We start from the raw sequence: 25,203 nt of genomic DNA on the forward strand, positions 1-25,203 counted from the left end.
TATGGGTGCTCCAAGTCGGAGTCGAGACACAGATACGATAAAAACTCGCTATCCCTAAAGTAACAACCCCACCGACTGCCACCACAACACAGAGAAGATGCGAGTCGTGCGGCTGAACAACCCCGCCCTCACGGCGGCCCCGCCTCACCCGCCATGGCGGCTCCTCCTCCGTCACGGCAGCTCCTCCCCGTCCCCTCATGGCGGCTCCTCCTCTCCGTCACGGCAGCTCCTCCCCGTCCCCTCATGGCGGCTCCTCCTCCTCCGTCACGGCAGCTCCTCCCCGTCCCCTCATGGCGGCTCCTCCTCCTCCCTCACGGCGGCCCCGCCTCGCCCGCAATGGTGGCCCCGCCTCACGCGTCATGGCGGCTCCTCCTCCCCTCACGGCCACCGCGATGCACTGTGGGAGCCGCGGTTCCCGCCCACTCCTCCAGTGGCGGGACTACAACTCCCAGCAGGCGCGGCCGCGGCCGTCTGCGGCGGTGCATGCCGGGAGCTGTAGTCCCGGAGCGCCTCACGCCCTCCCCCTGCGGCGCGCACGGAAACCCCGTGCGTGCAGGCGCGGCGCTCTCTCGGGCCGCCGCCGCCATTCCGCGAGCAGCGCGGGCAGCCCGCGCTCCGGCCCCGCCGCCCCCGCCCGCCTCGCCATGCAGATCTTCGTGAAGACCCTCACGGGGAAAACCATCACCCTCGAGGTGAGGCACGGCCCGTGCCTGCCGGCGCGCCCGAACGCGGGATGCGGCGGGAGGGAGAGCGCGGGATGTGCGGGGAATCGCGGCCTGCGCTGCCCCGGGCGGGTCCGACCACGCGGTGGCCGCGGCGGCACCGGGCGTGTGCCGGGAGCGCCTCGTGGGTTTTCGGCCTTCCTGGGCTGATTAAAATGTGCAGCGCGTTTTGATTCTGGTGTTCTGTTTCAATAGGTTGAGCCTTCTGATACTATAGAAAATGTAAAAGCGAAGATCCAGGATAAGGAGGGTAAGCTCTAAAGTACTTACTATTCTATATTTTTATCAATCAGTATACGTTGTATTTATTATTCGTATGTTGTATATATTCTGTGAATTGATGTCTCACACAGATGCAATTTCCTGCAGCAATCTTAATTTTATTACAGCGTGCCGTAGCTCACGTCCCTCATTTATTCCTGGTTTGTGTCTCCATTAGGCATCCCTCCGGATCAGCAGCGGCTGATCTTTGCTGGGAAGCAGCTGGAGGATGGACGCACACTGTCCGACTACAACATTCAAAAAGTGAGTGGGAAAGGCAGGACACGGGAGCTGGCACGGGCAGAGCTGACTGATCTTTGCTGCTGAGACTGAGAAGTGTTCTTAATAAGTTTAACAAAATCAAGGGATTGGAGTAGTGTTGATGCTGGGAGCTTGGGATACCATCTTAACAGCAGATAATCCTTTTAGAGCTTTCCTAAGTGCCTGGCACTTGAGATGTGCTTTCTCTGGGTAGGAGGAAGAGGCTGTTTAAATGCTGCAGTTGCCTTGAGAAGGCATTTTGAATCTCGTTTCCTATGCTTTACAAAACAGGAATCAACCCTTCACCTGGTGCTGAGACTTCGTGGTGGTGCTAAGAAAAGGAAGAAGAAGTCTTACACGACTCCCAAGAAGAACAAGCACAAGAGAAAGAAGGTCAAGCTTGCAGTGCTCAAGTACTACAAGGTAGGCAGAACTAACTCAGGGAGAAACTTGATGGAGACTCAGCTCTCCTCTAACTGGTCTGCACAGATTCTGGTGTATTTAATACTTAAACGCCTATTTGCAAATATCCCACGTGTTAAATAAAAGACACAGGATCTGCTGCAGTAGGGCACTTTGGCTGTGCACCTCAAGAAGCTGATGCAGCTGCTGCCACAAAAACCACTGTGCTGATGGAAAATGCTCAGAATGACTATTGTTGCTGAAAGGTGGGGAGTGTATGTGAGCCCTCTGCTGTCTGTCCTCCCAGGTGGATGAGAACGGCAAGATCAGCCGCCTGCGCCGGGAGTGCCCCTCGGAGGAGTGTGGGGCTGGAGTCTTCATGGCCAGCCACTTCGACAGACACTACTGTGGCAAGTGCTGTCTGACATACTGCTTCAACAAGCCAGAAGACAAGTAAATGTACCAGACAATAAAAATCTGACCTTCTGTATGGCTGAAGGATTTATTTCTGTGGTGCTGTGTTTCCTCTCTGCTGAGCAGTGGGAAAGATCTGTGCACCTTTGGGAGCTGCCTGCCAGCCAGGGTGAAATACTTGGTGTAAAACTGAAGTAGCAGTTTGATTTAAAGAATATGGGGTACCAGTTGCAAAAGGGAAAAAAACCCTCCAGTTCTCACCTGGAAAAACAGGAAATTCAGAGGTCTGGAGTCATGTTTGCAAGGGGGTCAGTGCTAGAGAATGGGGTAGGGGAGGTCTGGTGACAAATGCAGGCAATACACTGGAACACTGCTCAGCAGCACTGGGAGGGGAGGGAGGAGATGGCTCAGCTCTTCTGGAGCCAAGAGATTACCATCAGAAATACTTTACCATGGTGGTTTTACACACTTGAAGTGCCTGTAGTTACCCGTGTTTCAGTAAGGGCAGCTGGTTGCTTGACATGCTAGAAAAGCAGAACATTTCGGATATAAAATGTATCTGAAGTGCTCTGATGTAAAGAACAGCTCCTGTGCATCTCTGAAAGTTCATTTAATGTTAAGAGTTAAAGGCCAGCCAGGAACATAGTATCTCTCCTTTAGTGTTGATGTGTTAAGATGTCTTTAAAATCCCGGGTCCCAGGAAGTTGTCTGTTGAACTTCTTTTTCTTCATAACAGATAATTTCATCTCCAATACAGAACTCCAGATTTTTGTCCAAGCTCAATCCACAATCCATTCCTGTTTTTATAACCTGGACATCATCTTTATGGTGCTTCAGTGATGATAAACATCCTACAAAGAGAAAATGGCACCATCAGCAGAGCAGTGGTTTGGTTTGCCCTTCCTGCAGGATTAATTTCACTTTGTGGCTCCACAAGGAAAGCAGGAAAATGTAGGGATTGGGGGTGATTGTAAATGGAAGTCAGACACCAGCTCCTTTTGGCAGGCAGATCTTGTGATGCTCCACCAGAGTGTGACTGGAAAAACAATACACTGGTGTTTGGTGGCTTTCCTCTCCATCCTGGACAGAACTCAGGATTTCTCTAGGATCCTTTACACTGACTTCCCAGGGAACTAGCAAGATGTAAAAATACTAAACACAAATCCACATATTGTGGCAATTCCACTCACCTTTCCAAATAACATCCCTGTTACGGATCAGCTTGAACTTCATTTTTCTGTCCAGCAGCCCCTTGTGCACTCTGCATCCAGCCACTGGAATCCTGGTTTTTCCTACTGTGACAGAGAAGGTGTCGAGAACAGAAGCTTCCCCTAAAAAAAATAAATTAAAGTTGAAGTCCACAGAGGTAGAAGCAGGCTGCATTTTTCTACTTGCCATGCTTAAAGATAAAAAAGTGCTTACAGGAGAGTACAGAATTTGCCACATTTTGAGGCAAAAATGCATCAATGAAAACTCACCTATTGTAGTCTCCACCACAGTTGGGGGCAGCCTGCTGTTCAGCTCATCCTTCAAGTCTTCTATAAGTTTGTAGATTATGTTGTGAAGTTTAATTTTTATTCCCTTTTTATCAGCCAGCTTTTTGATACTTTCATTGGCTTTCACACTGAATCCAAATATTACACCTGATAAATGAAACAACTGTCAAGTGATGACTACAAGAGATGAGTCTTTGAACAGTTATGAAATTCTGCAGCACAGGGTACATTTTATTCCTGCTTCTCTTTTAAGGGGTGGCATTTGCCTCTCCCACTAAGGCTCATGGACTGCTACAAACCTATCAAAATAAATGGCCCAAAAAAGCCCACAGAAGGTCCCTGATGAGAGAGGTGGAGGCATCAAAACAGAAAATAGCACACACAGCTCATGTAAAGGACAGTGACCTCTCTTTTTGGGCTGGAAAACCAACTTGGTTGCCCAAATAAAGCTGGAAGTGAATTCTAAAGGATTCCTGCCCATCTGTGGGCTATGGCAGGTCAGTGACCTCACTCTGCAGCAGGTGACAATTATGGGGTATGAACACAACAACTGACTCAGTCCTAGATCCAGCTGCCTTCCTGAGCAAAAGGAAAGGATTTTCTAACCTGCTTTTCTAGTTTTGCCCTGTGTGAGCACCATAAAGCAGCCTGAGTGAAAAGCCAGAGTTTTAACAACTGAATTTCTGGCAAGAGCCTTTCCAGAGTCCTTCCATTTCCATGAGACTTTCAGTCCCCCCTCCTGCACCAGTCATGTTCAAGGAAACATTTGCAAGATTCACAAAAATTTACATTAGTGATGCAGTTAATTATTATTGAGAAAACAAAACCTGACTGAGGCCTACCCATTTGAATAAATTAGTAATTTCAAAACTAAAATGATTTTTAAACATTTTTAAACATGCACCATTAAATGCTTCAGCAAGGCTGATGTCGTTTTCACTGATATCTCCCATTCCAAAGTAGACAATCTCCAGTTTGCATTCATCCTCACAGTCATAGCTGTCCAGAATGTTCAGAATAGCTTCAACAGACCCATCCACATCACCTGCAGGGATAAATGGAAGTGCTGCTGGCTTGGTGAAAGTCAAAGACACAGAAATACAACTAATGTCACCTCCACACTGTGCAGCAGAAAGAATTCTGACACCTGTCACTCTTACTGTATTTAGAGTAATATGTTAAAACCCATCCCAAAAGTCTGTTAATTCCAAAAATAAACTGGATAAATACAGACAGGCCAGAGGCTCTACATCTGCTGTCACTGTCAGGTCAAGCTCACAGATTTTCAACTACATTCATTGCTTGAGTATCACTAAATGAGGTAAAACCCAGTTCCTCCTATCCCACTTGAATACATAATTGTTATTCTCCTCTATTTTGCTGATGCAATGCTTATAGCTTGATTGGGTTTTTTTTACATATATAGGGTTTTATATATGTGTAAATATATATTTATATAGGGGTTTATATCTATGGGTTTTACTCAGGAGCTCCTGGGTAAGTGTGTTGGGCATGTTAAGTTTTCCTGCTGCCCTGGGCCTGCTGGCAGTGCATCCTCCTGACCTCTGGATTTTTTCTCCCTGCTCTTAGGAGAGAAGTTCAATAACCAGTTTTAAACTGATGAAACTTCGGTTCACAGAAACCATGTTTAGTTTAGAGCTGTTTCAGACTGAGCATTAGAAGCACAGGACCAAAGAAGCAGCACACAGACAGGGACAGCACCTTTGACTATTAATGAGAGGGTGTTTTCATCCATCTCTGCTCTCTCCTTAGGCCTTGAGAACATCAGATGCTTGTTGGCCTTGTACAGTGCTGCCTTCCTCTGTCTCCAGGTCAGGTGGGCCAGCTTCTGCTGCTTCTTCTCATATTCCAACCTGTGCTCCTTTTGCTTTGCTTCAATAACTTCCAGATCCTTCTTCACCCTCTCCTGTTGTTCCTCGTAGGTCCTCCAAGCCACAACTTCCTGTGCCCTTTGCTGGGCAGGAAGACACAAACATTACCTTTAAAGCACTGCTTTATCAGAATAATCTGTAATTTCATCCTTTTGCATCTTCTCTACTGGCTCAGCCGTGTTCCTTCACTTTTAACTACAGGTTTTGCTGCACAGATGGCAGAGAATGAGACAAGAACTTTTCTTCCCTGAGCTACCACATGACTCAAGGCCTATTTTTATAGTATGTCTGCATTGCAGAAGAGAATTACTGTTCATTCTTTCATTTTTCCAGCTCTCACAACACCTAATTCAAGCTGCATTTTATGCATTTTCCTTTTGTCAGACAAGAGTTATGTTTTTCTTTAAAACACTGATCTCCTCAAGTACTGGATTGTTCCAGTGGAGATGAGGGCAGTCCAGCAGGGGAAAGGTGGAAAAGAAAGAGGCAAAATGCAAACCCTCATTCCTCCTCCAGAGCATCTAGCTCAGGTCCTTTAATCCCCATGCTCAACCTTTCATGGGATTACCCAGGTGATTAAAAGCTCTCACTTATTTTGCCACTCAGCTCCTTCCCTTCCTTGCAGCTGAAGAGTTCTTTCTGTACCTCAGACTCTACTTCCAGGATTTCATCTCCTGCTGAAGGGGATTCCTTCCAGCCCATGATTTCCACGGGGATGCCTGGGGAGGCTGCATCCACAGCTTTGCCATTCTCATCAAACAGGAAACGCACTTTTGCCCAGGTCTTCCCTGCAACCAGAACACAGCCTTTCCTCAGAGTTCCTCTCTGGATGATGGCTGTGGTGAGTGGACTAGTGAAGAGCAGAGGAGAAAAGGAACAGACAAAATCCAAGTGATGTTTCCCCCTGTCTTCACGGCACAACACAACCAGAATGAATTTGTGATCCATCACAGGCAGAATATTCCTGTGACCATTTACTAGAGCACTCACCAAATTTTCAGTGAGTTAAAAAGCCCCAAAATCTGTACTGTACTCTTCATCTCTGCAGATCAATCCAAAATCTGACACTTGTGAACCCAGCAACAGGATGATTTTACACATTAAGTGAACCCCCATCAAAAAAACCCCAACCTCAAACAACAAATCCCAACAACTCTGTAGAATTCAGTTCATTTCTAAAGAAGGCAGAACCTGCAAATGGACTGAGATATTTAAGGGTAGAATGTCTTGTTACACAAAACTTGTCAAGAATTTTGTATGCACTGACTGTTAACTTTATCATTCCTACTTTTTATAAGACTTTTAAAAAACCACATCAGCTCTATCATTTTAAAACTATTTCCTGTCACAGGATTTTCATTTCAGGGACATGATGAATTTTGCCCCATCAGTTTATAACCTCTTGTGCTGCAGAGGGGTATTTCAAGGCTTTGGCCAGGAACACTGCAAAGGAAGTGTTCCAGCTTTATTTATTTTGCAAGTCCCCTGCCCAGAGTGTCTGTGCTGTCCCAGAGTGCTTCACTGAAGCTGCAGACTCACCCTTTCCCTTTGTCTTTCCGAGACTCAATGATTGTCCCCTCCACCAGCCCTGTGGCATCTGCCTTCAGTTCCAACATCTCTGCCAGAGCAACAGTTGCCTCTGCCAAAACCATCAGGTTTTCCCCCTGCATCAAACCACACAAAACCACACAGAGTAAAGGAAGTGCCCAAGCAAAGTGAGATCACAAGTTCAGCCCTTAGTGCCAAATTCCCCCACTGAAATGTGATGACATTTAACACCCAGGCAAGACTTCAGCACATCAGACACAAAACTGCTGGACTGAATTACCAGTAGAAAAATGAGATACTATTGCTTGCTGGAAGTCTGAGCCACAAAATACATTTCAGTGTGTTTCAAATAATTCTGGCAAGAGCCAATAGCACTGAGTTCATGGCAAGATATCAAATACCAGGAAGAGAAGCATTTTATTTCCCAGCTGCCAAATAAAAGGGCATTTCTCTGCACATTTTAAACACCCATGAACACCATCATGTTTTCTACCACAATCTTACCTTGAGTGCAGAAATATTTACAGCCTGAACATCACCTCCAAACTCTTCACAGACCACATCATGAGCCAGCAATTCCTTCTTTACTCTTTCAGGATCAGCTTCAGGTTTGTCACATTTATTAATGGCCAGGATAAGAGGAACTAGAAAGAGAACGCACAAACTCAGCATCAACCTAACCAAAACCTGGTGCCAGAAGAGGTTAGAGCAAGTTATGACCACTTAGATCATCTCATCTGGTGCCTCTTCTCTGAGCAGCCATCCTAATCTGAGCTACCAGGAGGAAGCTGGAGAAGTTATTCATGTAAAAAAAGGTAAAAAAACCCAAACAATGAACCCCTGTCTTGCTAAATATTCATTATTTAGGATCTTTTTGTATTACTGCAACGTTGAGTGCATTTTCAAATATGGCAGGGGATGATGAATGGGACTAGGACAGTTAACTTCCCAAGTCTCTTTTCTGAGAGGTAAAAGCAAGGTTCCCCAAGGCCCCCACTGTGTACCTCCTGCATTTTTGGCATGCTGGATGGACTCTATGGTTTGCTGCATCACTCCATCCTCTGCTGCCACCACCAGAATGACGATGTCGGTGACGTTGGTGCCCCTTGCCCTCATGGCTGAAAAGGCTGCATGGCCAGGAGTGTCAAGGAAGGTTATCTTCTCCCCAGAAGGCATGTGCACTGGGAACAAAAGGTACAGCTTTACATCAGCATCTCACCCAGCTTCATCTCATGTGCTCTAGATCAAGCACCACTCCCTTGAGAGCATTTCAATAATAACGACATGTTTTAGGCAGTTGGGTAATGGTTGGCATGAAGGTCAAAGGTGCTGTTAAATCCTCAGGAACAATACAGTGTCCTGGGATATTCCATAACCCAGAACAGTCTAATGTCAGCTTGTGAAGACAATCCATTTCAAAGCTCTATGTACACAGATAGGACAGGTACCAGCAACAGACATTTTATGTTATTGTTTCCTTTTTCACCATTTATGTGGCAACTTTTTTCCCTGAGTGAGCCTGCTGTGTGAGGTGGAGAGGAGACTGTGTTACCCCTGAGCACAAGGACTGGGATCATACCAATAAAAGCCCCAATGTGCTGAGTGATGCCTCCTGCTTCCATGGAGGCCACCTGGGTTTTCCGCAGGCTGTCCAGCAAGGTGGTTTTCCCGTGATCCACGTGTCCCAGGATGGTGACAACTGGGGGCCGTGGGGTCAGTACTGCTGGGTCTGCAGGAGGTCTGGAATTGCACCAAAAACAGGGGTGTAAATGCCAAAAAAAAGAATTCACTGGGCCATGCCCCCCACAGCACTCGAGGCTGCCTCCTCCCCAAACACCTGCAGAAAGAAGCAGAATAAAGAGCCAAAAAGAACAGTTCACAACTTGCCTCTTCACAGCATCTGTGTTTTTTCTTTCCTTTTCCTCTTTCAGTTTTGCTGACTTATACTTCATTCCTGATTTTTGAACAATCATCTTGATGTGGTCTTCATTCAAGATGGAATCTGGTTCTAGTGAATTGAGGTTCATGTCTGTGTACAGCAGTGCTTCATAAATATGATCTGCAGCAAACACAAACACATTTAACAATTACATCCACAAAAATATGTGGGACAAAAAATTCCAACCCACTTCATCAGATTTTTTCATTATTTTCTTTGTGCTAATAAGTATTATTCACCAAGCAGTTTTCCTTTAGTTAGATTTATCTAGAAGTTGCCATTAATGTATGTACTTGCAGTAAATAACTTTTTGCAGATTTACTGAAAATTACTACTCTGTTAGTTGCTACAATCTTATTTTTCTACTCAGATATTCATGGCTTACTTTTCCACTAACCCCTCAAGAGAAAACAATCTAAACTCATCCAAAGCAAACAGCAAAGGAATGATTCAAGGAGGAAGGAAATTTGATAAATCTGATAATATGCTCCTTTCTTTGGTTGTGGAGACACAGAACATGTCACAGTAGTCAAAATTTGTTACAGGGAGCAAATCCCAGTTACTCAAATGGCTGTCCTAGTGAAACACAAATTGCTGCTGAACCCAAGATCCCTACTCCTACTCTGGATTTCAGGCTGAAGCTCTTTAACCACGAGTCCTTAACTCACAGGGGTCCAGCTCCAAACCAGGGTGCAATGTTTTCCTCCTGGAATAACTCAGCCCCTGGGAACCACAAGGAGCAGCCTGCATGGATCTGAGCCCTTCCTGCTGGAAGGGACAGACAGACCTGGCTTCCTCACATTTAAAGGGTGATTTGGATGGGCCAACTTCTTTTCTCTTTAATCTGCACTGTGTCTCCCACCATTTCCTTTGGGATGGGTAGGATGGATCCAAGGGATTCCCAAGGGAATGTTGCTGTTTCTCACCTATGTCTCTGCCCATAGCTTGTGCCAGTTCCTCCACAGTCATCCTCTGCCTTATCTCCACTTCACCTCTTGTCAGGGGAACCTTCTTTTTCTTCTTTTTGGTCTCCTACATGGAATTAGACACATACACAGGAATATGTAAACTAAGAAATTACTAAAACAATATTAAAAAGACAACAGTCTCAAGCCATATGAGGTAAACACATCTTCTTTACTAAAATACCAATTAATTACAATTAATGAATGAGTTAACACATCATAATGAACATTTCAAATGTATAGCACACTACCCTTAATCTTTCTGCATTTTTAATTTTTCAGAACAAGGACAAAAATCAGTAAAGCCATTTCCATTTCTGTTTGCAATAATCTCCTCCAGTGTCAGCAGAAATTAATGATTCTGTTGGTCTAAGTCAGTATTTGAGAGGGAATGGCAAAAAAAACTATATATTAAGTACATTCTGTCTTATAGATTTGTAACAACTTCTCTAGGAATAAAGTGTTTCCCTTTTTTAATTAAAATGTTGAAACTGAGCTCTTGTACATTCCATACAAAGCCAGGGATTGCTGGATGTCCTTAATTACCTCCTTTGTGGCTAGATGTCTGCACTGTGATAGGGCAGCACTGATTAACCTGTGCTTTGGCCAGAGCTGTGGCTGCAGGAGGAGGGACCCCACGGGATGTGCAGACAGCTGCACAGGCTTCCATTGTGCTCCACAAACTTTCCTGGAGGACAGGGCACGCAGCTGCAGGCAGGCACCGCGGAGCTGCAGCACATTTTCAAAACTCAGCAGCAAGCCTCGGTTCATTTCCCCACTGAAAACACAAAGCACACGCTGAGATCAGCCTCGAGGCTCAGGGACCCTCCTCCTCAGGATGAAAGGGACAGGAACACAAGGCACAAAGGTTATGTCTCCAAACAGCTTTTTTTAAACACTGAAAATATTAAACTATTTAGGAACTGCTGCAGTTTTTCTGTTTTCTTCTGTGCTTTACCCCACTGCTGACACACAGATCTACTAAGAGTTTATAATATCTTTCATCTCTCTCCACTGACCTCTGATATATGTTCTTTGACATCTCCTACAAAAACCCCACCTTTGCACTCCTCCTGCTATACTGACAGAATTACCCAATGCCAGTGCTGTCGTGTGGTCAGGGACCTCCTGAGGCTAAGCCCTGCTCACCAATTAAGCTTATCCCACATCTTGGTTTAACCATCTTTAGTTTGAGTCGTTTTGGCAATTAAATTATGTATTATGGACAAGAGGCTCCTCCCTGGGATTCTCCTTTTGCTCAGAGCTGCTTATTCCTCACAGGGTGCCCAGAGCAGCTGTGGAAGTGCCCAAGGTTCCCTGGGATGATAGTCCCTGCTCCAGGGGTGGAGCAGGATGGTCTTTAAGGTCCCTTTCAACACAAACCATTCAGTGATTGTGTCCTGCTCGGGGATGGGATCTCTGTCCCCTCATGTCCCCTCTCAGGTGTCCTTGTGTCACCTCCCTGCAGCTCCAAAGGCAGGGAGTGCTCCGGGTTCCTACAGATCGGCTGCGGGCCCTTTAAAACCTCCCTCACACCCGGATCCCTGCAGGAAGTGAGCGCATGACAACCCAACCAACCAAACCCAGCTCTTTTGGTGGGGCTTTTTAACCCTACAGAACCTTAAAGGGGCTGGACCGCAAAAGCCGAGCTGCCACAAGACGCTGCACACGCACAAACACCACAAGGTCGAGGCCCAGCACACAGAGGCGAAAACTGTGGAAAAACCCTTCCCGGCTCCAAGGGCGGAGCGGCAACATTCCCGCTCCTGCCGCTCTCCATCGTTCCGGCTAATCAATACCTGTCAGCTGCAGCCCGCCCTCCCTGCGGGGACAGCGCCTTCCTCCGAGCCCCCGGGTCCCGGCCTTGACAGCCCGAGGAATGAAGGAAGGAAAGAGGGAGGAAAAGAGGGAACGAAAGGAGAAAAACGAAGGGAAAATCCCCCGCGTCCTCTCCGCGCCTCACGCCGGGCGCGCCGCTCTCTGCGCATGCGCCGCGACAGGGCTGGGGCGCGAGGGCACCGCGCATGCGCAGCTGCGACCCTCGGGCTGCCAGGGCGGGGGCGGGGCCTCGCCTCACGGGAGGCGGGAAATGCCCTCAGGGAAGGGGGGACATGGATTCCCTCAGGAGAGGCGGGAAATCTCTTCAGGGGAGGAGGGACATGGATCCCCTCAGGAGAGACGGGAAATGCCCTCAGGGAAAGGGGACATGGATCCCTTCAGGGGAGGCGGGAAATCCTCTCAGGGTTGGAGGGTCATGGATCCCCTCAGCATCCCCTCACGGGAGGTGGGACACGGAGCCCATCATTATTCCGAGATTTTCTGACTTTATGCCCATTCTAGGGTTTTGAAACTAATTTTTTTTTTTTTTTAAAACATCTATTTATCCATCTACACACATTTGTTTTACTCCTTCCTGCCGGGAGACAGCATCTTCTTTGCAAAGCCCTCCCACCCATATCCAATCTAAAGCTTTAACGTGTCTGATTTTAACTCCTCTCTAATTTGGTATCTCTAAAACAGCTCCACTTAATGGAGTAGAGAAAACAAAAATCTGAGAGGAAGCTCTACAAATTAAAAATTCTTAATGTTACGTGGTTAATGGTGGTTGTAAAACCCAGACATAATCCCAAGGGTGTGTGTGAGACAGTGCTGTATGCTAAATTATGTGACGAATAATGGCTGTAATTTCCTTTACATTATATTTCAGCTGTATGCTTCATGCTCTTTGCCCATAATGTGGGATCTGTGATTTTCCACAAGAAAAGAGCCATAATTCGTGTTTTGCTGCCCTCAGTCGCTTTCCTACAAGTATTTGCTCATTTATGATGCTGAGTGTTGCAAAAATAAACATTTTGCATTTCAAAGGCGGGGTACACCTTGAAATGCACAGGGCCCTTGAGTGTTTCTCCACGGGTAAAATGGGAAAAATCATCTCAAAAATAAACCACAGTAAGAAATTAAATATTAAAAGTTGTGTAAAGCACATTAAAAGCAGTCAGTGTTCCAGCACAGGAGGACGCGTTGGGAAGGAAGGGCTGGCACAGGGAAACTACAAGGGCAGCACGTTCTGAGACTGACCTGAAAAAACATTTTATTAGAAAGATAGATTTAGAAAAATGCAAAGCACTCATCAGAGTTTATCGCCAATCTGCTTTTTGAGTTCATCTTCCACTGGATGCTGCCTGGAAATCCTCCTGCACGCTGCTGCAAGGCTCTGGGAATTGGCGCGGGATCATATTTTATCCACATGTCTCTTAACCACAGAGCCATCCTGTTTTAATTCAAAACCAATTACAGATTTTCTGAAGGGCAAACTGAAAACAAATAATTTCAGATGTCACAGGTCAGCGCGATGGTTTGGGCTGTAGAAATATTTCCCAACTGCGTGACCTTAATGTTTGGCTTCGTCCCTTAGCTGCAATTCCTGATTACTATAAAATATATATATATATAAATGATGCAGGTTTTGTTTTTGGGGTGTATAATGCATTTTGATTTCGCTGTTAGAGTTTTCCGTAACTTTCATACCTAGCAGGGTGCGGATTTAACCCCGGCTCTCCGCAGCGGGGCGGGGCGGACGCGGGCAGGGGCGGGACGGGAAGCGAAGGGAAGGAAAGGGAAGGGAAGGGAAGGGAAGCGATGGCGGCGGAGCTGCGGGACGCGCTGGAGCGGCGGCTCCGGGAGCTGGGCATCGCCACCGTCACCGCCGAGCACCCCCAGGTACGGCAGCCCCCCCCAAAACCCAGGAGTCCCCCCGCAGTCTGAGGAGATCCAAGATGCTTCCCAAGCTTTTTCTCGCTGCCGGTGACAAGCCACGTCATTCCGAGCGCTCCCAGCGCCGCCTTTACAGCGAGACACACGAGATTCTGAAAAGATTCTGAAAAGTGTGCCGGAGCAGTTCGTCACATTTTTTTATTCGTGCTCTGTTAAAACCCCTTCGTAAAAGGGTACAGCTGTTAGGCCGAGTGGAACATTCAGTGTTTTGTAAATATTTAACACGCGGCTGGCAGTCTGATGGGATGCAGGAGTCTGACTGCTGCTGTTTTCCAGGTGTTCACTGTCGAAGAAATGATGCCCCACGTCCAGCACATGAAAGGAGGTCACAGTAAAAACCTGTTTCTTAAGGACAAAAAGAAGAAAGGGTTCTGGCTGGTGACGGTCCTGCACAACAGGCAGGTCAATTTAAACGAACTCGGTAAAAAGCTGGGCGTCGGAAGCGGAAACCTGAGGTTTGCCGAGGAAAATGCCATGCTGGAAAAACTGGGAGTGGGTCAGGGCTGTGCCACGCCGCTCGCCCTCTTCCGCGACCAGGGCGATGTCAGGCTGGTGCTGGACGCTGCCCTGCTCCAAGGGGGCCATGAAAAGCTGTATTTCCATCCAATGACAAATTCTGCCACCATGGGATTGAGCCCCGACGACTTCCTCAAGTTTGTCCGATCAACAGGCCACGATCCCCTCATCGTACACTTCGAGGAAGACATCAAGTAGACGAAGTTCCTTTTTCTATTACTACTCACAGATCTTGCAGAGCAAAACTGGTGGAAAATCTCATTACAAATAAAACTTGAGGAAAAAATGGCTTACTCCTTTTTCATTTGTTTCAATTATGTAAGCTTGTATTGTATAATTTGGTGAGAAAAAAATACTGCCTTTTATTTTAACAGTGTTCTTAAAAAGACATTTGCAATCTACCACTAAGCAGCTAGTAAGTAGAAAAGGTATTATTTAAATACTATTGTAGTCTTTGTCAGTAAATGGATAAAACTAGAATTTCCCAGGCATGGGACTGGCCTTGAAGGTTTAAACTTGACATCATTAGGGAAGAACAAATTCCAAGTTGTAGATCAATACCCCCAGGACACAGTGACTGCTCCTGCACCCATTTATGCCCTACAACACATTTTATTCTTTTTTACCTAAAATAACAACTCACCTACACTACAGGAAATGCATCCGATTGTCATTTTTCAGTCATGGTGTGCTGAAGGCAGAAGCAGCAGAAACTCCCTCAAGCCCAGTAAACATCCCATGGCAACCCCCCAAAAGCCAGAGCCAGGGGAGCAGTGAGGGAGGGATGGAATCTGAAGGTGATGGGGGTAAAGGCTTTTGGATGCAGCCCAAGGAAAATGCCAGTACAAACAATGCCACTGGGGCAACAGCCTCAGCACAGGTTGAGATGAACTGAAACCAAAACTACAGAAGCATCAATTAAAACATGTAGGATTTGATGGACAAAATGAACAATTACTATAAACTGAGTATGAGAAATCATCAACCACACCAAGGCAAACTCCTCTCACAGCCTTACCATGGTTTCCTTCATCTGGAAGGATGTGGCACCATCTTAGTGACAGAACCCTTCACCACCCAGCACTTTTGGTTCTCCACCTCTGACAGACACAAACCAACCCCATCTATCCTGGGAGTCATGCCCACTGGGAAAGAAGTGACCAAAAAATGCTGCAGCTGTAGGAAGTCACTAGAGAGATTACCAGATACATGAGATTCTGTAGACTGAAGGGAACATCTGGTATTTAGGAATACTGGGTTGATGATGAGCTCTGGATTGACAAATGCACCACTAAATAACTCCACATTGATACATTAGGATGTGTCTTTAAAAGTAATATTTATCTTGCTCACTCTGCCATTCACTCTCCCTCCCCCTTAAAGTTTTTTCCTTGTAGTACCCCAAAATACCCCAAAAAAAGAGTATTAGATTTGACTTGCCAAGGTTTTTAAATCTGGCATGTTTTAAATGTGACAAATTGTTTGAAGGATGTGCACAATCCTGGAATCTGCACTGCCTAAAGTGTGACTAACTTCATCCTCAGAAGGGATCCTGAGACTCATCTGAGCAAAAATAAATACAGGCTTCAAATACTACATTTGGCAAATCTAGAATGATTTCTTTTTGCGTTTACTTATGAAATCAGTGGGGTTTTTTTTTAAATAATAGTATCAAAATAGTGTACAGTTAAAAGCTACCCAGCTCTACACAAATCACACAGAACAAACTACACGTGGTCCAGAAAAATTCTGCTACAGTTTTATCAGTTTCCTTCCAGAAGAAATACTCACTGCACACATCACCACGACACCAATACCCTTCCAGTAACATCAGTTTCCAGAAAAAAAGTGTGTATAAATATACACACACAAAATAAGAATAAAAATTATTTGGTTTGGCATTTTAATAACATCATTAATAAATGTATACAATGGCAAACATTAAAAAAATCAATATGTAAAGGAAATTACAGTTTTAAATAAGAGCTTTTTAAGTTCTGTTTCACACCTTGGTACATTCCTTTAAGGCAGTTTTATTAATATCAAAGCATTATTTACATATACATCATCAGCTACCCCTAAAAACCACACATGAGCTCCTTTGTTAGGCTGCATCATGTCCTGGACAAAATTCAGAAATAATAAGTGCTGGGAATGTTGCTAAATCCTCAGAGACTATAATAAAAGTAAATAAAACAGACATTGTACGGCATGAGAAGCTCCTTTGTAAGCTGGAGCTGGCAGTGCTGGGTTTGGGGTTCCTGGGGTACAAAGGGGGGTCCCACAGCTGCCCTGTGCTTCCCTGGCACTGGGAGGAGCAGCAGCTGTGAAGCTGCTCCCAAGTTTAATTTGCTTTTTAAATTTCCCTTTGAGGGCACAGACTGGGAAGGTAAAGAAAGGAAGAAAAGGGGAACTGGCAGAGCAGAGCAAAGCAAAGCAAAGCCAAGCAGCCAGCTGGGGAGAGCTGAGCTGCTCAGTGGACAGGAGAGGGATGGGAAGGACACATCAGGTGTGCTGAGGGCAGCCACACGTGCCCAGCAGGGGTGACAGTGACAATGAGAGTGTCCCCAGGCACAGGGATCCTGCCAGCACGGGCAGCATTTGGCACTGCAGTTTCCATTCCTGGCTCAGTGTGACAAATGGCTCTGGCTGGGGGCTGGAGCTGCAGCAGTCCCCTGTCAGCAGAGAGGGAAAACCCAGGCACAGCCCCTGGAAGGAGGCTGAGCACTCCCTGCCATGCAGAGTGCAAACACTTCCCTCATCTTTATGGCATTTGAATTGTCTGACATACCCGCTATGCCCTTAGTACAGACCTCTTAGCCCATTTTATCACCAAAAAAATGTCAGAACAAACTCATTTTAAAGAAAACAGAACATTCCCCCTTCTGAAGCTTATTGTGCATGCCTCATTTTCCCTCTTTTTGAGAAGATTTCAAGCTTTTGAACCTGTTGAACTGCCTTCAGCAGTGGGGCTCACCTGAGGAAGCTGCAGGTGACATTAAACACCTGCCTGCTGGACACTGGGAGGTGACACAGGGAACTCAACCCTTCACATGAGGAAAGGAATGTGCTTACTGGCTTTAATAAAATAGAACCACTCGTTTTGGGTCTCAGTTCCTGTCCACTTCCTCTGAGCTCGCTGCAAATCTTTCCAGACAAATATATGCAACCACCAAATGTACCAATAACATTTGTCAACTTTAATATAAATCAATAATGAACAAAATGTATCTAGCAAAAAATAACCTTAGAGGGAACTGATTGTAAAATGCATATGATATTATTTACATTTCTTTTTGCCATCAAGAAACCTCCTAAGCCACAATCAGCTCATGTCAAAAGACAAACAGTAAAAAAAAAAAATAAAAAATTAGTCAATACACAAACATTGTAAGACAGTCTTATCCTGGAAATGGCATTTGTGGAAAACAGCCTTATATTAAAATAAAAGTTGTAAAAAACCAGACAGTTTCCTGTCAGAAACATCTGAACATACATATGCAGAGTAACTTGGGAATGTGAAAAACACAAAGGACAAACAATGTTTCTATAATACCATTATCCCATGACTCCCACTTCTGTTACCGAGCTTTTCCATGGATGTAAACAAATTTTTCTCTTGCAGTATGCAACAAAAATCAGCATCAACTTTCTTAAGAGCAATTTCATGCAGATTATGCTAACCAAATAAGGCAGTGAAGTGCCAGTAGCTGTGAGGTTTTTGTATCTGTATATACAGTCCATTTCAACAAAACTCTACAGCATTTCCTTTAGATTTACAGACGTAAATAGAAACTGCTAGTTTGGGGGGTTTTTGGCTAATTATTAGCAGAAGCTTAAGCAAATCAGTGGCTAATTTCAAAAACAGAAGATGAAAGAAGTTTTGCTTTTTGTTTGCTTTTTTTTTTTTTTTTTTTTTTTTTTTTTTTTCCCTGGAGTAATTCTTGAGACCTTAAAATCCTTGGTCCTTAGGGAGATGAGAACTGTCCTTTATTCAGTAGATCTTAACAGTGCAATGTGCAATAATTCCTAAGACCATCTACACATTTTCGGCAGTAGACTCCAGTAGAGCTCCTTGATTCAAGGAAGGAAGGTAGGTAGGTAGGTTTTTATTTCTTGCCTGCTCTAGTCACGAAGAATGTAAAAAATTCCCTTAATTTTTATTAATGATTCCTACAGTCGCTGTCTTGTTACTTCAGATATAAAGGCTTCACACTGAGATACTGAAGGACACTTTTCTCTCTGTGTGCAGTTGAAAGGCAGAAAGAGAAAAGAGTGTAAGAAAAAGCTTCAGGTGTAGAGGCACAACACAGAGTTCAGTCACTAACAGCACTAACAGCATGCACCAAAGGGCCTCAGGGAAGTCAAGAAGAGGAGAGAACACCAAAAACAAGCTTTATAAAAAAGGCAGATTCTGTGGGGTACTGAATACTCTGAGTTTTGTTCAACTTATTTTTCAGATTTACCTGTCCCTGTCTAAAAACTGACTTCAGTATTATTTCTTAATGGGGTTTCTTTCAACTTTTTTCTTCGGGTGATTGGAAAAATAAAAATAAAAGTCAATTTTAGAGGCTAAACAGGATGAGGTTCCCTGCCTCTGGAAGAAGCTCTGGAGAGCCACCCTCCTGGCCTAAGGAGTGAGTAAAACAGAAGGCAGGTAAGCAAGCAGGATTTACATCTGGTTAATGCAATGTGCTCTGGGGCTGAGATGGAATGCTGTTAGTTTGTTGTAAATGAAATTCATCTCATTTACAGGCTGGGCAGGAAACTCACCACTTGGCCCACAGCTCAGGTAGTGGGTAATAGAATTAGGAGCTTTGTTGCTCCCTAGACCTGCTTTTTGAATTTCTGCTTTCTGGGATAGCTTCCACATCTGCAGAGAAAAGCATTTCAGGTTATTCATTGTGTTTATCAGGACATGAATAATAATAATAAAAAAACCCTCATGCATCAAAACACATTCTACTCATTAGGAGAGCAAAAGGATACATAAACACTTTCTGGTTGCTTTTAAGAGGAAAGGACAGAGGAGAGGGACAGAAGAAACTCACTGCAAGTGCCTGCTCAGCTACACTCACTGACATTCACCTCAGCGTTTACAGCAGCCAGGTGTCACTCACAAAGGCACAGTCAGGCAAGTGTCACCTTTAGCTGCACCAACCCTGCATTTCTGCATGAATGGAAAGCAGAAGCAACAGTGAGGTGCAATCACAGCTGACTGACCCCAGCAGAGAACTCTTCACTGTAGCTTGACCTGCTGCACACTGACAGAGGTTCACATTCAGTTCCACAAACCACAAAACTGCCTTTGCATGCAACAGCCCCAACATGCAAAATGCAGCATCTGAATGCACCAGTCACTGAAAGCAAAGCACCAGGCAAACCCTGAGCCAGGCAAACCTCAGCTGTGAGCAAAGGGCTGAGCCTGAACAACAAAACCTTCCTGGGCAGCAGCCACACATTTAGTGTTCATCAGGGTCATGCAAAGTCCAAACTCAGCACAAGGAATGAGCAAGAGCTCCATGTGTTTCACAGCCTGCCATGCACATGGATGAGGAGAAGCAGGGATTTGGGAATGGGAAGAATCCCATGGAACCTTCCACTATCTGAACATAGACATCCATGAAGTTCTTGTTAAAGACCAAAAAGTGGAGAAAAAAAACAAGATCCTTCTGTCCATGACAACATTTTCTTTCATATGTAACAAACAAAGGTTGGTTAAATCATTACTCAGAGCCATTAAACACTCACTTGCAGAACACTTCTGCTGCTGCCCAACTCACTGGAGCAAAACTCAGAACTGAAATGCAATTCATTGCACATTTATAAAGCAGTGCAGAGTGGCTTGAGCTGGACAAGGTTAGTCTCCAACTCCAGCAGATTGGGGGCACTAGTGCTCCAGGACACTCATGCTTGGCTATTCCAAAGCCCTTGGGGTGTGAGAGGGACAATACTGCAAGTTTTTGCAGGTGTGACTGTCTAAGGACCTGAGCAAGAGGAGGCAGCAGCACTCCAGGCTCCTGCAGCCAGAGCTGCACCTTGTTCTGCCCACTGTCTCTGCAGGGCACAGGGAGCAAAAACCAGGCCCTGGCAGCACAGGTGCGTTTGTACTAAGTGCTCTCAGAGCTAGGATTGTAATTCCTTAAATAACTGCAAAATGTGCACACATTGCTTGGGATATCAGTGCTCTCACCTCCCACCTAATCCCAACATAAATGCAGATTAACTGGAGTCAAATAGCATGACCCAAGCCCACAACACTGGTCTTGCTCTGTGACAGTCAATGTGTGTGAAATTAAGGTTATATATCTCAGATTTCTCAGTCTTTTGCTGCTGAGATAGTTCCAGAGGGAACACAGCAATAACTGACCCAGCACTGGGAAGGGCGAGAGATTTATCAGCCCAATGTGCAGACCTGGGGAAGGACAGTGTCACAACCCCAAACAGCCATTTTATTCTCCACAAACATTCAATACCCTCCCCTTGCTCCTGAAATGCAGGGCTTCCCATCCCATAGAAAACAGAGCTCTTCCAGACTCCCACATGGGATATCTGCTGCTCTTCCTTGGGGAGCTATGGAATCACTGCCCCTCCCTAATTAAGCACTAAGGAATTAAAAGTTCAGCCCACACAGTGGTTCTGAGACTGCCACAAAACTGCTGGCAGAACAAATGCAATTGTACAAAATGGAATGTGACATTTGTTGCTTTCAATACATATTTTCAATTTGAATTATTTTCCCTCTAGCTAAACTGTCATTCAAGTTTTTGGTAACGTATTTTAGCTCCCACAACTGGCACAACCAATGTCCTCTTGCAAAGAAGTGCTTGTGTCCAAAGCCCTGTAATTTTAGCTTAAATATGACACAATTTTAAACTCTGTTGAAATTTACCATTGAGAAGTTTCAAGTACATGCAGAAACAGTGGCACTTCAATTAATTCAGCATTTCTCTTTAGCTGCTCATCTGGAATTCAATGAGTTATTTGCTGAAGAATTCATATCCTCCCATAACCTTGCAAGCAACTTTGTTGTTTCTTCTTTTATTTAACTGTTAATTTAACATTTTCTGTTATTTTGTTACACCATTTGTTCTTTACTTCCCGTTGGCAAGAAAAAATGAACTTCCACCGTACTCAAGGCAGTTTTTTATTCCTGTACATCATAAGGAGCCTGTTATTTGACCCCTGATAAAAGCAAACACTTCATCACAGTTGCACCCACGACTGGAAAGACAAAGCAGACCAAAGGGAAAAGGTGGAAAAGGTCATTTTTTCATGACAAGTGCTGTGCATCATGAGACTACTTATCACCTCTTTGTAAGAATTATCATTTCTGTTCAGGATTATGAATGGTCTGTGTGTTTATTACTCAGTATGGACAGTAATTAAGGTTTACTGTGCAAACTAGAGGCACTGAATTACTTGGATTATTGGCACCTGCTCCTCGTGCATTTACAAAGGGTAAAGAGACTGAGATCTCTCCAAACGTTCCTTTCTGTGAAAGAAGAGGGGGAAAAAAAAGGTTTTTCTCTCCAAGCAGATGATGAGAGCTGAGAGCTGGAGCACCACTGGCAGTGCTGTCCTTGTCCCAGGAATGCTGTTCCCATGCGCTCGCTTTAACATGCAGCAGGAACCAACAGGAAAAACACCAAAACATTTGCAATGCGTGACAAATAAAAATAAGAGCTTGCATTATAAAGGCATGCAAAATATACACAGTGCAATTAATGTTTCATGCAGGCTTTGGTGGGGTTACAATTCCACATTCAAACATGCCACAGTCCGCAGGGAACGGCAGCCCCGCGGATAAACCAGAAGCATTCCTTCATTGGAAGGGAGTTTCCTCTCTCATCCAGCGGACGTGGAGAACACCTCTATGGCATGTTGGGCACATAAATATATATATGTAACAACACAGCTTTCATACACAGCCATACTCATACCACAGGGTCTGGTTATCCTCCGAGACCAGCAGCGGGGGCTGCGGCTCGCTGGCGCCGGGGGCAGGGACAGCGTCTGCCCGCGGGTCTCCCGGTGCCTTCGGAGCAGCACCAGGCTGTTCCTGCCCCCTCAGCACCGACCTGAAGGCCGACACGCTGGCCTGATCAGCTGCTTTGGAGGCGGGTCTCGGGGGCAGCCCGCTGATATTGCTGACTAGCTCGGTGTTGAGGGACAGGAAGGGCTGGGGCGCAGCGAAGGAACCGGCGCTGCCGCTCCCGGAGCCGCTGCCCTTATCCCAGAACACGCGCGCGCTCGGCACAGTCCTCTCTCGACAACCTGGCCTTTCCAGCCTGGAAGGCTTGGGAAGCTCGCAGCCGCCTCCCGCAGGGCGTGGTGCGAGCGGGAGAGCTGCCTCCCCCCCGGCAGGCACACAGTGAACACAGGGAGAGGACACCCGCAGTGCCGGGTACTCACTGGAGCTGGGCGGAGCACTCCTGTCGGCCGGGGCCGGCGCTGCATCCACGGACACGGGCGGCCTACTGTCCTTGGACAAAAAGTCGTGGATGCTGGTCCTTCGGGTGGTTCCTTCCGCCGTGGAAATCACGCTGCTGGCACGAGGTAAGGTGGCGTAGGGGTTGCAGTCCCTGGATTGTCGCTGGCTCACAGTCGCTTGTATCTTTTCCTTCACGGACCGCGCCTTGCCCGGGGCGCCGGGCGTGAACTTGATGGGGGAGCTGCTGAAGCACAGATCTTCAGCCTTCCTGAGGCCGGGCCTCACCAGCTGCTCTGCCTTCAGGGACCGTCCATCTGAGAAATCCCCCGTGTTCCTGACGCTCAGGGACCTGACGATCCCACAGGCAGCCCCCGGCTGCTTGCGCAGCTTCTCCCTCCCTGCCAGCTCCGCCGACTCCGACAAGCTCCTCATCACCTCGTCCAAAAGGTTCTCCTCGCTCGCAGACTTCATCTGTGAAAACAGGACACTCGAGTTTCTAAACTGGACAGAAATGAAGAACCATTCTACAAAGATTCAGGTTTTTAAAAAAATTTCTCAGGTCTCAAAGCATTTATGACACATACTCAGAGCTCTCGGTACAGTTTACAAAGAAAGAATTTAGATGAGTAATATTCACAATGCAGTTGTTTTCAAAATGGTACCAGAGACAACTGGGGAAAAGTTAAGCTGAAGGCATTAGGGAAATGCTCTGTCAGAAGTGGAAAGAAACCCCTTGAATATCTTCTGGGAGGCTATGAAAGGGATGCTGGGATTTGGGAACAGCAGTGGACCTGGCTTGATGACTTAGGTGGGGTTTCTTATTTGGTATTGCCAGAAGAATATTGTTTAGTGCTTAAACCCCAAAAATCCTTCTCAGGGAGACCACAGGTGAGAGCCATTTAAAGTATCAAATAAAAAAATGCAGAATCTTCTCCAGATCTGTTCCACCTGCCCCAGACAACCCCGGATCTCACTCCTGAGAGGCCCAGTCACAGTGGTTTATCCTACAGCAGGAGTTTGGGCAGATCTGCTCAAGAAGCAGGGATTCAGAACCTGGAATACCAGCAGAGATGAGGTGATCTGGGGCTTCTTAGGAACTGTCACTGATTTACAGAAACATTCCCTTCATTCATTGAAATCACTCCAGATTTCAGTAAGCTCCAAGGTCACTCTTCATTTCCCAGTATTGTTAAGATGAAAGTCAAGCAGACAAGAGTCTCCCCAGGGAATGAAATGAAACATGTTCCTTGCTGCTGATGCAGGACAGATATGACAGGAGCTGCTGCTGGACTGGAAGAAGACTGAGCCCACTCTGGGCCTGCTGTCCCACACACTGGACACTGGGTCAGCCTTCCTACCCAACCCAGGCACCACAGAGGGTCCAGCTGCAGAATTCCAGATTTCCTGCTGGTGGAACTGGACAGTACCTGTGACCTCCCAATGCAGGTGTGATTGACAGCTCCAAGGAATCTGTAAGGAACTCTACTCACTAATTCTGAGCCCACAGATGGGCACTGCATGGTGAAACACCCTCAGACTGACCTCACTGGAGTTACTCTTGTTGCTTTCTTCCAGGAACTGCTGCAGGGTGACCACTTCACTGCCAGGGGAGCCTGTTTTGGTGTGTTTGCCACAGCTCTCAGGTGTCCTGTGCTGGAGCACAGGGCTGCCTCTGCTGTGTCCCTTCAGGTACTGGATGGGGCTGCTGCTGCTGCTGGACCAGGCCTCGTGCTCGTGCAGCAGGCTGAACTCCCCACTGCTGTGGCTCTGGGGCCTGCTCTGGCTGTTCAGTGCACCTGCTTTGGGGGGAAGGCAGTCAGTATTCCCATCAGAAACACACCAAAGAGCTGTCAACCCCTATAGCCCCACTCCAGTCTGCAATGTCACCAGATTCAGTTAATATTAATTTTATTTTAAAAAGTCCAGTTGTTATTTTTTACTCTGTAAAATTGCACTCCCCTGACTTACCTTTTGCAGCCTTCAAACATGGGATTTTTTTTTTAATAACAACTGCCTTTCTCTTATAATCTGGGCCTCCACCTACATAGTATTATATTCCAAGAGACATCTCCACTCCTGTTCAGCATCGTTGGGAGGCACAGGGTAATTAAATGTTAAAGGAAATATAAAGGAAAGTACTTTCTCCATCAAGAACTACTCAGGAATGCTCCTTCTCCAAAAATTTCTGCTGTTACTCCTAGTTTGTTACAACTGGGACCTGAAGGAAGCACATGGTGTTAGATGCAAAATAAATTCCACAACACCAGCTCATTTGATTTGTCAGTAACTATGAATTGCTTAAAAAATACTGATGGATAATCAAGTATTTCCAGCTTCATGTCACCTCTAAGAAATGAAATTAAGTTTGAACCAAGATAAATTGTTTCTGGTGGAAATGCCTAATCTTGTAAACACACTAGGGTGAGGAGGACCTCAAGGGATCTTTTACAGAAAGAAGCAATCTAACAGATTTAACTAAACTACCAGAAATATTCAGCTAGCATTCATTCCTAAATTTCCAAACAAACAGACAGCATTTAAAAGATGCAAGCCATGAATATTAAATGAAGTCTTGAGCT

The 25,203-nt window shown here is 45.8% G+C and overlaps 4 protein-coding genes across 8 annotated transcripts in view; 2 read left to right on the forward strand and 2 right to left on the reverse strand.

Moving 5' to 3' along the window:
* Positions 1-426: 426 nt before the first annotated feature.
* Positions 427-2,132, forward strand: RPS27A (ribosomal protein S27a). Its single transcript, XM_056487590.1, has 5 exons — positions 427-692; positions 918-972; positions 1,162-1,247; positions 1,536-1,667; positions 1,954-2,132. Exons 1-5 carry the CDS (start codon positions 645-647, stop codon positions 2,101-2,103), a joined length of 471 nt encoding a protein of 156 aa, XP_056343565.1. The 5' UTR covers positions 427-644; the 3' UTR covers positions 2,104-2,132.
* A 522-nt stretch (positions 2,133-2,654) lies between these two features.
* MTIF2 (mitochondrial translational initiation factor 2) lies at positions 2,655-11,894 on the reverse strand. Its single transcript, XM_056487589.1, has 14 exons — positions 11,700-11,894; positions 10,447-10,678; positions 9,862-9,967; positions 8,884-9,055; positions 8,576-8,736; positions 8,001-8,177; positions 7,501-7,640; positions 6,988-7,112; positions 6,094-6,298; positions 5,279-5,531; positions 4,461-4,601; positions 3,539-3,703; positions 3,251-3,391; positions 2,655-2,911 (listed from the first exon to the last, which is right to left on the reverse strand). Exons 2-14 carry the CDS (start codon positions 10,669-10,671, stop codon positions 2,742-2,744), a joined length of 2,181 nt encoding a protein of 726 aa, XP_056343564.1. The 5' UTR covers positions 10,672-10,678; positions 11,700-11,894; the 3' UTR covers positions 2,655-2,741.
* A 1,582-nt stretch (positions 11,895-13,476) lies between these two features.
* On the forward strand, positions 13,477-14,480 carry LOC130250957 (prolyl-tRNA synthetase associated domain-containing protein 1-like). Its single transcript, XM_056487178.1, has 2 exons — positions 13,477-13,620; positions 13,951-14,480. The coding sequence occupies exons 1-2, from the start codon at positions 13,540-13,542 to the stop codon at positions 14,386-14,388; spliced, it is 519 nt and encodes a 172-aa protein (XP_056343153.1). The 5' UTR covers positions 13,477-13,539; the 3' UTR covers positions 14,389-14,480.
* Positions 14,481-17,205: 2,725 nt separating this feature from the next.
* The window catches only part of CCDC88A (coiled-coil domain containing 88A), a 63,509-nt gene continuing 55,511 nt past the window's right edge, over positions 17,206-25,203 (reverse strand). For 3 of the 5 annotated variants that reach the window (XM_056487172.1, XM_056487174.1, XM_056487171.1), the window contains 2 exons: positions 24,167-24,423; positions 17,206-23,095 (listed from right to left, as the gene is read on the reverse strand). In XM_056487172.1, coding sequence (XP_056343147.1) covers positions 22,112-23,095; positions 24,167-24,423 — 1,241 coding nt within the window. In that variant the 3' untranslated portion in view covers positions 17,206-22,111. The remainder of the gene's footprint in view (positions 23,096-24,166; positions 24,424-25,203) is intronic. The other 2 variants (XM_056487176.1, XM_056487175.1) reach the window with 1 other exon arrangement.

The sequence above is a fragment of the Oenanthe melanoleuca genome, chromosome 3 (assembly GCF_029582105.1).
Source record: "Oenanthe melanoleuca isolate GR-GAL-2019-014 chromosome 3, OMel1.0, whole genome shotgun sequence".
NCBI lineage: Eukaryota > Metazoa > Chordata > Aves > Passeriformes > Muscicapidae > Oenanthe > Oenanthe melanoleuca.

Excerpts from the sequence above, each read along its gene's own strand:
- MTIF2 (XM_056487589.1), bottom strand. The coding sequence starts at position 10,671 with ATGAACCGAGGCTTGCTGCTGAGTTTTGAAAATGTGCTGCAGCTCCGC. Across the intron at positions 9,056-9,861 it reads AGCTATGGGCAGAGACATAG|ATCATATTTATGAAGCACTG; the intron begins GTGAGAAACAGC and ends TGTTTGCTGCAG. Across the intron at positions 8,178-8,575 it reads GCACATTGGGGCTTTTATTG|TGCACATGCCTTCTGGGGAG; the intron begins GTATGATCCCAG and ends TTTTGTTCCCAG.
- RPS27A (XM_056487590.1), top strand. The coding sequence starts at position 645 with ATGCAGATCTTCGTGAAGACCCTCACGGGGAAAACCATCACCCTCGAG. Across the intron at positions 1,248-1,535 it reads CCGACTACAACATTCAAAAA|GAATCAACCCTTCACCTGGT; the intron begins GTGAGTGGGAAA and ends TTTACAAAACAG. Across the intron at positions 1,668-1,953 it reads CAGTGCTCAAGTACTACAAG|GTGGATGAGAACGGCAAGAT; the intron begins GTAGGCAGAACT and ends CTGTCCTCCCAG.
- LOC130250957 (XM_056487178.1), top strand. The coding sequence starts at position 13,540 with ATGGCGGCGGAGCTGCGGGACGCGCTGGAGCGGCGGCTCCGGGAGCTG. Across the intron at positions 13,621-13,950 it reads TCACCGCCGAGCACCCCCAG|GTGTTCACTGTCGAAGAAAT; the intron begins GTACGGCAGCCC and ends GCTGTTTTCCAG.